Raw genomic sequence first — 14582 nt, forward strand, 5'->3', positions numbered from 1 at the left:
CGTTGTAGTCAATTGTATTGGGGTAAAAAAAAATCACCCGGAATATTATGATTTAACTTATTTGTGCTCGCCTGAAAGAAATGGGTGTGCACAATCCTCAAAATTGTCTTTCAACACAAGCTTGGGTTATTCTATCTCAACAGTAAATGAACATCATATAATATACCGTTGAGTAAAAAAATCGATTAATCAACCACATATGTCACAGAGTATTAGAGCAATCAAAGTTTCGCGTAATCGAAACCAACATTTCCTTAAAATGTTTTGACATATAAGAAAATCCTTTCTCCCACCTCAGATAAGTAGATCCAATAATTTAACCATGCTAGATATTCTTATCTTGCCCACGGGCAAAGATAAAATGCCAGTATGGAACTCCTTTTACCACATTGTAATTACCTCCCTTGTTGAAGACTGTCGTCAGTAGCATTGAGGAAATCTTGTCTTATGGTAATATTTAGAACGCTAATTAATTATTTTTCGCTTCAAATGTCACCATAAAACAGTTTTCACGCACCATTCAAGAAATAATGCTTCATTCTCCTTAGAACTATTTAAAAATACCGATTTGACTATTAACATTAACTGGATCACTGCGCGCATATCCATGACAACCACGAATTCTCACTAAGCAAAAAAGAGTACCAGCAAAAAATACATTTTTACTTAATTTTTTCTAACTGAGGTGGGAGAAAAAGCATCTACCATAGCCGCTCGTATAAAATAGGTTCATCCCGACCCTCGCGCAGGGTCGGAATGAACCTATCTTACACTCTCGGCCATGGAAGATACTTATAATCCTATAGCAGAAGAACAAATTAAACCCCAACATTGTACATCGCTTTAAAAATAAATAAGAAAACTAAAGCATATAATATAACTTTTTACTCACAAAACTGTTGAGCCAGTTTAAACATATAGCATCCTTTTATGTTGTAGAAAATGCAAAATATACCTGTATTCAGCATTTACCAGTGAGTATTCAAGTTTATGAAATAGTAAGATCACATGAATTCTTATCTTAATGATTAAGAATGGGCGTACTTCCGTATAACAGGTATATTTTCAGAAAATTGACATGCACATCATAACGCAAATTGATTGATTGTTATCTCTGAAAAACAAAATTGAACATACTTTTTCCAAGATTTCTATTTCTGTAATTAACATGAAACTGAGGATTTTCATAGCCAATAAGTAACGAACATTTCAGAAAATCAATATCGAACGTACATTCTTCAGGAACTTCATTATTTTTTAGGGAAACTTTGGATTCGCACAGCCAAAAACGTTTAAACATATCATCCAATATACTAAAATATCAACATTACTGTTCATTGACACTTGCATGTATTTAATTTATAGAGTTAAATACTATGTTTATCATTCACACATATAAGGCTAAAAATAAATATTTTCTGGTTTCTAAGGCCACGCCGCATTCGTATCCATTCAACCGCTTCATTTTTGTCAAACTGAATGAAATTTAAGAAATACATTTATATTTTTTGTGGCCAAAACTCGAGGTTTTTCTGGATAAACGTTTTCAAGAAGTTATTTTAAGATCAAAACCATGAACGCCGATTTAAAGTTTTATTCCGTTTTCCATCCTTATGTGTGTCATTTGTTAATTACTTTAAGTGCATGCATGGCTTCAGTATTTAAAAAAAATGTGCCTGGGAAAGTCAAGATAATTTTTTTTGGCCTTATGAGCTGCAATCACAAATTATATCCTCGATTGAAAAACTACTTTTTGTTACATGTACTTTCATACATCGCCATAATTACCAGGAAAGTATTGACCACTGTTACAAGGAACATTTCTTTCAACTAAGTTTCCTTTTTATCGAGGTTCAAAAATGATAGTTTTACATGTACACATGTATAAAACATTATCATTATACAAAATACATTGACGACAGCCGTATGAGGGTGTTTGCTAAGATAGTCCTTAGATAACGTTTGAGATTGCGAAATAGCGAGAGCTTTACTCGACATTGCTTCGTACTTACGAGGGTTTTGAGGTATACTTGAGTCACAATTAGGCGGAAGCCGGGCGGTGCGTACGATTTCTAGGCATCGATCGGCGTGATGAGATCGGCGAAAGATCGCGCGATAGGGCGGTCACGGTCATAACTAGTGTCCCCTGCACGCTGCAATAGCGTGGCCCGGGAGTCGGCAGACTTTTCTTGGAATGTGGTTGAATTGTGGTCCAGTTTATCTGCCTGTGTCCGACAGACACTCGTTCGATAGTCCGTTGGTATCTGCAGGGTGCCGTCAAATTATCAAAGGCCGTCCAGTGGCTAGACGGGCATCAGTAGTGTGCATGTCGAGTGGCCAGCGCTCGATTGTCAAGTTCAGAGTGAGGTATGTATGGAGCAGCTCCTATAACCGTCTTCATTCACTTCGACCTTTTCCTAGGGTCAATCCACGTGACGAAGAAACAAGAAGACAAATAAGAAAATGCCGACGACACCGCCACCGGGCTTGTGGTCACCTACTCAGAGGATGCGGACACCTGCAAAGCGCGTGCGGCTCGCCAGGTCGAGGGAGAGGTTGGCGTTTGCACGCTACCGCTACAAGCTGCTTCTTGGTGTATTGGTGGCAGAAAATACTTTACGCCGTAGAAGAAGATGGTGGATTTGACCTTGGTTGACGCGCTGATCGTTATATGGCCAGTTTGAGGCTGAGGTGGGAATATCATGGGGACTTCCTTAAAATGGAACTCCAAGCGTCCCTACAAAGTGTGGGCTCACGCATCGAAAAGAGTGCTGAGTAAGTATTTGTTTTATAAAAGAGAAGATAACAGGCACTTTCATGTTTCTAATAATTTAAATTTAGTTTGATGGGATAAACTGAGATAAACGCATCGTTCATGACCCGTCCGAATCGCTTCTTCCTTTCCGGTGAAGTCTCAAAGTAACACAACGAATTAACTTCCGGCAGAGAAATGCAACATCCCGCTGGCGGAGAGGTGATGGACCCTTGCCATTTAATGTCCTCAATTCTTCCGGGTCATCGCGCAAGTCCGCCTGCATGCTGATGACAATAAATGGCGTTGAGCCCATGCGTGCCTGTATGTCCGGTATCCGGCGCTCGTGAATGTTTCCCGCTTTACAACGGGGAAGCAGACGACAAACGCGCCGGGATATCTGTGCTCTCGGGGCCCTGCAATAATGTGAGAATTAACATACTGTCATACTAGCAAGGATGGATAAATATAGAACATATTTTCATGTTTAAAAACATGAAAACACGAGATGAACAAAATCGACCCCGGTAGGGTAATTTTCTCATATGTCCAAAAACAAAGCGTCGGACTTGTCTACAACTTTACCGATGAAGGATATTTCGGAACGTAATTTATCTAATATAAATGGTTTATGAAGGGAATAAAAAATACATTATAAGTATTCGCCATACCTAATTTGTCAACAAATGGCTTACGATACATGCACCAGTAAACAGTTACACAAGTATGGGCCTGATACCACATTGGACAAAGTCACAAAGTTCATTTGCACGCAGAAAAAGTGCAAAGATTTGCAATTAGTATATAGATTAGATATTTTAAGCAGAAAAAACAGTTGTAAATAATATATCAGAACAAGCAATTATTCTCATTTGCGAATTTCATTATTTAAATACAAAGACACTTGGTCTTGTTTTGTCACCCCTTTGCGCGTCATCCGTTCTATTTACAACGTGGAGTCATCTGTTTCAAACCATTTATATCATACCTTTAACGCTCTATATACGGGCTTGTTCGATCTTATTCCGTACAAGTGATCAAAGTTTACATTTGACAGAATATTTCATAAAATATCACCCACAGTGATTTAATATCTTTACGTGACATTTAATTGCTTAAACAAATTGAAACGTATGCGAAGTACATGCGTAGTTATCAAAGACAGCGCACACGTGACGGAAACCTGTTCGTGGCGTAGTTCAGACACAAGCTTTACCGACGGCGGGGTCACCGACGACGACATACTTCATCAAGTCACCCTGCAACACCACCATCCTTTTCTCACATATATGCACATTCCACAAGATCTTTAGGATGCCACGTGAACAGTTTTGTCCCAAGTAGGTGATTAGGTGTCGAGAACAATGTTTGCTGTTAGAATTCCAGACGACCGGTGAGTACACACCTCAATTAACAAAACTTTATATTGTGTTAGAATTCCAGACAGGCGGACATATTATAGCTCAATGAACAAAACTATATATTGTGTTAGAATTCCAGACAGGCGGTCATAATACACCTTAGTTTACAAAACTATATATTGTGTTAGAATTCCAGACAGGCGGTCATAATATAGCTCAATTAACAAAACTTTATATTGTGTTAGAATTCCAGACAGGCGGTCATAATACACCTCAGTTTGCAAAACTTTATATTGTGTTAGAATTCCAGACAGGCGGTCATAATATAGCTCAATGAACAAAGCTATATATTGTGTTAGAATTCCAGACAGGCGGTCATAATTAAACTCAATTAACAAAGCTATATATTGTGTTAGAATTCCAGACAGGCGGTCATAATATAGCTCAATTAACAAAGCTTTATATTGTGTTAAAATTCCAGACAGGCGGTCATAATATAGCTCAGTTAACAAAACTTTATATTGTGTTAGAATTCCAGACAGGCGGTCATAATATAGCTCAGTTAACAAAACTATATATTGTGTTAGAATTCCAGACAGGCGGTCATAATATAGCTCAGTTAACAAAGCTATATATTGTGTTAGAATTCCAGACAGGCGGTCATAATATAGCTCAATTAACAAAACTATATATTGTGTTAGAATTCCAGAAAGGCGGTCATAAAATAGCTCAATTAACAAAACTATATATTGTGTTAGAATTCCAGACAGGCGGTCATAATATAGCTCAATTAACAAAGCTATATATTGTGTTAGAATTCCAGACAGGCGGTCATAATAAAGCTCAGTTAACAAAGCTTTATATTGTGTTAGAATTCCAGACAGGCGGTCATAATATAGCTCAATTAACAAAACTATATATTGTGTTAGAATTCCAGACAGGCGGTCATAATATAGCTCAATTAACAAAACTATATATTGTGTTAGAATTCCAGACAGGCGGTCATAATATAGCACAATTTACAAAACAATATTTGGTGTTAGAATTCCAGACAGGCGGTCATAATATAGCTCAATTAACAAAACTATATATTGTGTTAGAATTACAGACAGGCGGTCATAATACACCTCAGTTTACAAAACTTTATATTGTGTTAGAATTCCAGACAGGCGGTCATAATATAGCTCAATGAACAAAGCTATATATTGTGTTAGAATTCCAGACAGGCGGTCATAATTAAACTCAATTAACAAAGCTTTATATTGTGTTAGAATTCCAGACAGGCGGTCATAATATAGCTCAATTAACAAAGCTATATATTGTGTTAGAATTCCAGACAGGCGGTCATAATATAGCTCAATTAACAAAACTATATATTGTGTTAGAATTCCAGACAGGCGGTCATAATATAGCTCAATTAACAAAACTATATATTGTGTTAGAATTCCAGACAGGCGGTCATAATATAGCTCAATTAACAAAACTATATATTGTGTTAGAATTCCAGACAGGCGGTCATAATACACCTCAATTTACAAAACAATATTTGGTGTTAGAATTCCAGACTTCTTGATATGTTTGTTCAAAAATTGTATTTAAGTGCGCTATTATCGGAAAGTGTTCGGAAAGGTTATTAGCGCAGCCAGTAAAAAGTAAGATGACATGAATTAAAATATTAATGGTTGAGGATGGGCGGAGTGAGGGTAACGAACGGGCATGATTAAGAACGGACGGAGTAAACGTGGCGAATGAACTTTTTTTAATCATTTAGATTTTACTTCGGGTAATCTAATTGAATACAACCTTATTGGTGGACACTTTTTCAACGCAAAATCTAGCACAGAGATTGTCTATCGGCTGTGTTGCAGTAGGCGGACCTTTAAACACCCGCGAAAAATTAAATCCTTGATGATTAAGCCTCGTACTTAATAATTGCCTATCTGCAATTTTCATTGGCTGAAAATGTATAATGTATTCTATGATTATATTGTAAACGTTAAAATGTATTTAATATAAATAGCGTCTTCAGTAGCCGTGGCGGATCCGTGGTTTAGTGGTGAAACACTTGACTGTCAACACGGGTCGCGGTTCGATTCCCAACCGCAAACGAATACTAATCGTTTTCGGAGAGAGACGTAAATGGGTGTCCCGTGTGACAGTGTTATACACAGTTGCACGTTAAAGAACCAGAGTAGCTCTAAACAGGATTACAGTCTATGCTCACAAAAAAAATAAAAATGACTAACAATCTTATCGGAGCACTCGCCGAATGGGCAAGGCCCGAGAGTGAGTATAAATAAGCTTCGAATATTCAGTAGCGGAAGTCGCCATCATCATCACCATCATCATCATCATCTTTAACTCTTTAATATTGTTACGACTGTAGGTCAGGCCGCCTAGCGTACTTTATGTGTGAAAATAGCGATCTGCAGCCAATTGTATAAACAATGGTAAATAATTACCTTGGTAAGTAAAACCACCGGTAAATTCCGTGGTAATATTACCATGGCGGTAAATACTTTGTATAAAAGAAATTACCAAGGCGGTAAATTTACCAGGGTTAATTTTACCAAAATGTCCCATAATGCAATGGGTGACGTCATTTTCCCGCATAGCTGTCAGATTGGAGGTATCTTTTTTTTAAAAAAATGAAAGTCCACATTCCATTTTTATAAAAAAAAATAATCTAAAAGGCAGGTTTAATGACAAAATTCATTAAATCGGTCGAAAAAGTTACATGGTAAATATTCAACATTTTTATCAGTTCAAAGTATTTATAAGCTACTCAGTGGCTAATCAATAAAACACATGCAACAGTTTAAGGGTAGGTTTATTCTGTTTTAAGGGGTGTTTCTCTTTACTTCATACAAAACGGTCAGCGAATACTGCAGGAAAATGCGAACATTATTGCAATGATATGCATGTCATAATGACAAAATTGATATGGATGTAATGGGACAGTTTTCTATTCACGAAGTTTCAATTTGTCTTTAAAATCGACGAAATGAGTTGTTAATCGAGCGTTTGTTTATGTCTGGTCGGCCATCTTGATTCTGGTAACTGAGACGGTAAATCAATTTACCAACCTCTTTGAGGAGGGTAAATATTACCGCGGTAAATAGCTTGGTAAAATCTTAAATTTTTTTTATACAATTGCTTACCGCAAATTTACCAGAAACATTACCGTTGGTAAAATATTACCCTGGGTAAATCTGTTTATACAATTGGCTGCTGATGGCATGGTGGCCTAGCGGCATAAAATATATTTCATATATTAATATACAGTGTTGAGTTTCGCAAAACATGTTAAATGATCGGTTTTAGTAAAAAAACACGCCCAAAAAATATAACCTGCATTTTGTTCGATATAAATGTACATGACTTAAATTAGGCCGCCAAACCGATATGTTTTAAAGAAATAATAAATCATCAACTTGTTTTTAGATGATAACATTCCATGAAAAGTGCCTTGATTACAATTATCTCAATATTAAGAATGTGCCAAATCGGAATTGAGGATTCGTGATCTATGATTAAAGAACCTCTATGTATGTATCTATTTCCGATGTCCATTTTCCAATAAAATACTTAATATGGCGATGCATACCCATAACGGTCACGTAAGAAACGTTCCTGGGTCAGCCGCCTGCTCTTAGCGCGATTGTCGGTGTCAGCAGGCGATCGAAGTACCGTTGGAAAGGTATCAGCAAGCCCTGTCAACAGTCGACGAATTTCGACCTCACTCAATTATCTACCGGTCCGTCGGTTTGGGCTTGTGTCCAGTACCTGCGGCTGGCCCAATTGCTGGCATACGCGCAGTTCCTGTAACGTCTCACCGTAACCTTTCTAACGTTACCTCAGTTACCAAGATCACCGAGATATGACCTCTCAAAGTTACTGTCCTGGTATTAAAGTTCAATTGTGCTAAAAATGTTTGATTTATTATTACTCGTCATTATGAAAAGAGGTATAGCATAACTTTACAAAGTTTACCCTAAATTCTATATCGGTATTGTCAAAATTCAGACGGACGGATTGACTGAACAAAAACACGCTTGTATATATGTGGCGTGTGTATTACCATATATAGTATTAGATATAATCAGCGAGTAGACATACAACCCCAGTTTAATTGCCTGCTTACGTCCGCATTAGAACTAGTGAACGTTGACTCCATCAAGCGATTCTTTGCACAGTTTCTGTTTATTTTTTCACCCTGTTCTCTCAGCAGCAGTATATACAACATATCTAAAGAGTAAATCGTCTATAAAATATATAAACACAAACATAAACCTTTTTTTATTAAATTTCACTGAATATATGGATAATGTCCATTCTTAACCAAGGCATTTTCAAAATCGCATGCAGTTAAAAACATTCTGTCCTTTAATCAGTGAAATATAACTATACGTATCGCATTTAATTGTAATATGCATGTATAAGTTGTTTGTTACTTATTCTACCAGATATAATACTGAAAAAAACTTTGCATTTTTGTGATGAAGTTTTAAAGCATTTTCCTACATTTCGTGAAATACAAAAACAATAGTATTACAGTTGTCAAGCGGCATGATAAGATCAATGTAATTCAGATCTTGTTATACAAGTGACAGCAATAAATCAATAAATGAATCATATCAAGTCACAAACATTTGAAAAACATGCAATATTTATATGACAAACTATAGAAACAGGTAGTCGAAAGCATTTAACATATTAACGCCGTTCAATGGCACAGGGGAAAAGCCCAAAACACAGCCTGATTATAACTATTCGAAAACGAACCACTTTAAAAACTGTTGTTGTTTTTTTAACTCATTTAAATTCCTAGCATTAGGTTTTCTTTTAATTGTCCAAGGAGATTTTTCGCCAGTGTATAACTCCTATCATGGCCGTTCTTTGAGTCGATGGTAGAGTGTTTGCAAAAGACTATACGCTGGTACTCACAGGGTACACTTGATTATTTTCCGTGTTTAGATCTCTTGATGTTTACTTTCTTGTCAGCCGCCTTATGGCCCCGGGCAGCACCGTCTTTAGGTACTTCAGGCACGATTGATTTGACAGCAGTTTTCCACAACGTAAACAAAGCATGCAGCGGTGATTCCAAATGGAACATGTCAGAACAACCAGTGATTGCCGATGTGTTAAGACTCTTGCAAACGTTGTACATGAGCGTACAATTGAAGAGAACGCCAGGGCTGGGGAGGTCAACTGGAGACATCAGGGCCTGATTCAGGTACAAAGCGCTCAGGTAGCAGGTCTGTAACTGTGAGAAGCCGTGAATTGCCTTTGTTTCTGTGGTGCCCCATGTTGCTTGATCGGTGGGTGTGTTTCGAAGAATAGCCATTCTACAAGCAAACTGATTTACCCGAGTGTTACCTTGAGCTTCAATTGCTTCCACGATGCTTGGGACCAAACATGGCTGTTTGCTTGTTTCACTAGCCTCGGGGCTTCTTTTAACTACCTTAAAGGAGTGGGCGTGCAATAAAATCATACCAATAATAGCGGCACTCAAATGATTTTCTGTAACCTTCGGTTCTGCATTTGTCCACCAAACGCGTAGTACACCTATAAGGAACGTGGTACACGGATCAGCAGATAAAGATTCGGTAATTTCAGCATTCAGTCCTAAAGTGCCAAACATGATGTTTTGCCTCTCCTCTACGGATATATCTGGGACATTTTGTAACGATGGCACTTTCAACGATTGAGATCCGTACAAAACCTCCGTCGTAGGCTTAATGTAGACCTTCATCCTATCGCCTTTCTGTCTGTCGCTTTCTTCAATGCAACTTTTCCTTGTGCCTTTTAAATCTACTACAGTGTTCGTCTGGACTCTAGGGTCTTTAGATTTTGGCCTGATGAATGCCGTTGTTAAGCCATACAGGACACTTCTGATGTATCTTGAGCAAACATACGTTGAAGGCTCAGCCAAGTGTTCAATCTGGCAATCGAAAATCACTCTGTGGTTCACAGCTACATTCTGCAGAAAAGTCGCCATTTCGCAGGTTCGTAACATCTGTGAACACCAAGCTGGCAATGGATGCTTAGTGACGTAATCAATCTGTCTTCCAAGATCGAGAATCGATAGGTCACTTGTGTTTGAAACGAAGAATTTGGCCACATCCATGGTAGCGAATTCTGCGATGTTTGTGTAACTATCTATAGAGTACCGAATGGCACCTCGTAGTTCCGATTTCTGACCAGGAAGAAGGTCTGCAACATGTTCCAAAACGTACTTAACAGCGTCTTCTTCCAAGTTTATGCCCATTGACCAATGTACAACTGACGTCATTCGAGCCTTGGCCCGCAGGTTAAGAGGTTTATCTTTATACTGCCTGCATATCGCTGTGTAGAAATCCTTCAAATTGCTTTTATCTACATAGTCATTACCACTAAATGTAGCAAAAAATGGTAAGAACTCCCGAGTACCATGGATCCTCTCTATTAAACTACTGTAGTTGTAAAGCTTAACAGAGATATATACATATTCCTGGTCGGTTGGGATGGTCTCCGGTTCAAGTAAGGTAGATTGCCCCGTCTTTGTGTTATGTAGCCGCAATTTCTTGTCGATATAATATGTACCTCCATGTTGGATTGGTATAACACCTCTTTTCAGCTGGAAAATAAAGAAATCGCTATCATTACTAAGAACTGGGCAGTCCCACTTATTGGCCAACACTGCTATTTCTCTGTCGGCCTCATATGGACACGTAACGTGTGGTATCTGAAGCTCACGCAGGACATGGCGGAATGTTTCTTCACATAGAATCGGAAGGACATGTTCCTCGGTTGCTTCAGGGCCCTTCTCACATATCAGACCAGCGCGCTCTCTTCTGGACGTCTTACGTTGAACCACAGTGTTCCATTTCCGGTTATCTGGATCATAACCACCGTCCAGGACAACGTACGGCTCCACCTTACACGCCCGGAGTGTGGTGAAGAAGGTTTTACACTTGTTCGCATAGTTGTCATAGTTCCCACCATACTCTTCTGGCACATGATAGAAGTTATATAAGAAGTGATACAGATTTGAGCCATCAATGATGAGTCGAGTGTCGTGAAGTTTTAAATCAGTAAGGAGGACGCCCTTGTTGTCGTCTATCAGTGTAAACAAACCCCGCACGCCCATCGTTCACTTCCAATGATATGGATTTGGCCGCTCTGAAACATGTTATCGTAAGTCATTTCGAGTACATATTTCCTCCTGACCTGTCTACTATGGTCATTGTTTTTCAAAAGTTCTCAAGAAATCTGACTTCGCAGCAACTTTGGTCAAATTGGACAAATCATTAATCGATTGTGATTTACATTTTAAAGTAAGGTTATTTCGATGAACTCAAATGTTTTCAAAAGGAACTGATATCTCATGTTTGTCAAGCTACAGGGACTGATCTGGCTGATCTTCGAAAATAACCGAGGTGTCGTGAACATTTAACTTCAAAAGCAAGTCTTTCAAACATCATATCAAAATGTCGACTTTATAACCCAATCATGGGTGGATTTGTTCGTGTTCGAAGGCAACTGAAGACATATTGACACATATAATATCTAATTTACAAGTCTTGTGAATGGAGAAACTGATGGGATCATAGCCGGCTTGGTGAGTCACTGACCACCAACCAAACTCACATACGTCTAGACTTTTGCACATAATAATGCTCGCAATGGACTCCCATTGAAGAGCAGTTAAGAGACTCTAAATTTTCTATCGATACAAGTTTAGGTTATTCAATCCAAACAATAGACGAACATTATACTCATACTGATTTACAGGTGTGTTATTTCATTATTTCGATTTATCAGCCTCACGGGTCTCAGGGTATTACAGCTATCAAATGTTCGTGTAATCGAAACCAACATTTAAGGGTAAAACTCACATATGTAATTTAAGCTTAAGCATATAAGTACCACTTGTATACAAAACATTTATATCGCTTTATAAATTATATAAGAAAATTAAACCATAAAATAGAACAATGTTGTACTTACAAAACTATTGAGCTAATATAACCATATAGCATCCTTTGTGTCAGAAAATGCAGATTATATATTTAGGAATACACAGATCCGCAAAGTTATTAGTAAGTATCAAGTATTAAAGTGTATAGTTGTGTTCGACAGTCAGTAACAATACGCACGTAACACAGGTCTATTTTCAGAAAACTGCACATGACCTGTTTTCTGAAATCTGAAGCGATGTGATTGCTACTGCACATCTCAACAAATCTAATGATCCCAGGATTCTGCCGTTATGATTGGGTAACTATGTGGTAAACATACTTTTTCCATTATTTCTGTTTTTATAATTATCGGGAAACCGAAATTTTCGTATATCAAGAGAAAATGTCGTAATGAAAATCTCAGAAAAACTATATCGAAAGTCCATTTTCCAGGAAGTCTATTTGTATTTAAAACTTTTTATTTTTATGCATATCAAAATGACTTCTCTTAACCTTTCAATATTTTTTAACCCCCAGAATGATAAAAAAATGCATTTATCGCTACTGCAAAATGAAAAAAAAACACAAAGTATTTTATCTTAATTTAGCGCGCACAACGACATTATGAAATTTGCATATCACGTGAATTTCTGAATACATTATGATTTGCATTTTAAACTAAAATGTGTTTGGTTAAAATAGTTGTCCCGATAATGCAACCCAAAACACTTATTTTATTATTTTTTTTACTCTATTACATTGCATATTGCATATAGAATGCAGTTATGGAATAACAAAATATTTTGGTTTAAGTAAAATGCGAAATCCTGGTCTGGGGCGTAGCCAGCGTTAAGCACTTACGCATGTGCGTAACATCAATTTGAAAAATGAAAAAAAAATATGGCCAAAAATGGCTAGGCTAAAAAATGATATCAGAATAAAAGGAAAATCAGCATTGCTTCTCTGTGTTTCATAACTTACTGAGTCTTAATCAATCACTTGGTAACTACAAAGTCGGCGGTCTCGAACCTATAAATCCCTCCAAATACACATCAGAGCTCAACAAGGTAGTTCCATTTGCCATTTTGTCCATGGGGAGGCCCCCCGAACCCCCTACGGCTACAGAGATATTTCCCACACACCCGTCCCCTTTCGTGTGTAACATTCAGTAAAGATTGGCTACGCCCCTGTCGGTAAAGTTAAGAAAATTAGGATAAAAAAAATCTGAAACACTAGACTATGAGACTTTCTAAAATCTACTTCGATATCTTGACATTTTGATCATTCATAAATAATATGCTGTGAAAAGGTCAATATGAAAATTGTGGCCTTAAAAATAGATATTTGAGCAAATATCAACATTTGCGTAAGGGTTTCAGCTTCTAGTATCTTAGTTGATTTACCACACTTTATTTCGTCAAACACAAAAAAGCGCAATTTACAAAAAAGAGCGAGTACATGTAAGTCTATTTTAATAATCAACATTGATTAATTTCCATTCGAAAATAATTGCATTACTTTAATTGTATAAACAGGAGCCTAATTTTCTTCATGTAAAATTCCATTTGCAAATGTTCAGTATTTCTGTTGTTATTTCCCCCAGACTTATCTGGAAGTTTGCAAAGCGCTATGCTCCGCCCACTTATCTACCGCCTTAGCAAATATTGAGTCAGTGATCCAGTTTGGGATTTCGTTGGTATTTCCCATACATTTCTTTGTAATAAAGTATAGTGTGGACCTCGGAGTTTTATCAGACATTATATGAGAAGCTATCATAGTAATATACTCACTTTTTATTCTCTTATTATTTAATTCTTAACTAAGGCTTGAAGAGAAGCTGTTGATTTGCAAATAGACGAAAAACAACTAGTCATTTCATACAATGTATTTTCCAAAATCATTTCAGACAACATAGGGTTTTTTCGACACTTTCATTTATTAAATTTAGTAATAGTTTGAATTAACATTAATAAGGTACAACAAAATCTAGTGCTTAAGGCACTGTTTCATTCATTCCATTACCCATACAAAAAATACAGTATGTTACGAGATATGAAGAAATACCTTTATTTTTTAACCAAATCTCAGTGTTTTGGGGATTGAGCGTTATCAAGAAATTATTTTTTAGATCTAAAAATCCAAAAATGTATTTCTAAAAATAACATAACATAAAAGTAGTAATCCTTGAAGAATTCTGCGGAAAGTTTCCCGGTTAGCCGCCTGCTCTTGGCTCGATTGTTACCAGCTTTTTAGAGAGGCCATATCTCTATTCACTTGGAGGCTCCAGACAGTCGGGTTACCGTATGAAAGTGCCAGTAAGAACTGCCCATAGCCATCGAAATTCGACCTGGCTCAATTGTCACACGGTCCGCAATTTCGGACTCCAGTCCAGAACCGGTGGCTGACCCAATAAGTGGCCTACCCGACAGTTTCGGTAACGTCTCGCCGATACTATTCTAACGGTAGTCGATTATCTTCGTCCTGGAGATATGGCCTCTCAAAGTTTTCGCACTGGTATTAAAGTTA

General features: G+C 37.4%; 1 protein-coding gene across 1 annotated transcript; it reads right to left on the reverse strand.

Annotated features, from left to right (window-relative positions):
* Positions 1 to 8296: 8296 nt before the first annotated feature.
* LOC128207184 (protein asteroid homolog 1-like) lies at positions 8297 to 12413 on the reverse strand. Its single transcript, XM_052909967.1, has 2 exons — positions 12106 to 12413; positions 8297 to 11277 (listed from the first exon to the last, which is right to left on the reverse strand). The coding sequence occupies exon 2, from the start codon at positions 11243 to 11245 to the stop codon at positions 9074 to 9076; it is 2172 nt and encodes a 723-aa protein (XP_052765927.1). The 5' UTR covers positions 11246 to 11277; positions 12106 to 12413; the 3' UTR covers positions 8297 to 9073.
* Positions 12414 to 14582: the final 2169 nt, after the last annotated feature.

This window comes from Mya arenaria, chromosome 11, assembly GCF_026914265.1.
Source record: "Mya arenaria isolate MELC-2E11 chromosome 11, ASM2691426v1".
Lineage (NCBI taxonomy): Eukaryota > Metazoa > Mollusca > Bivalvia > Myida > Myidae > Mya > Mya arenaria.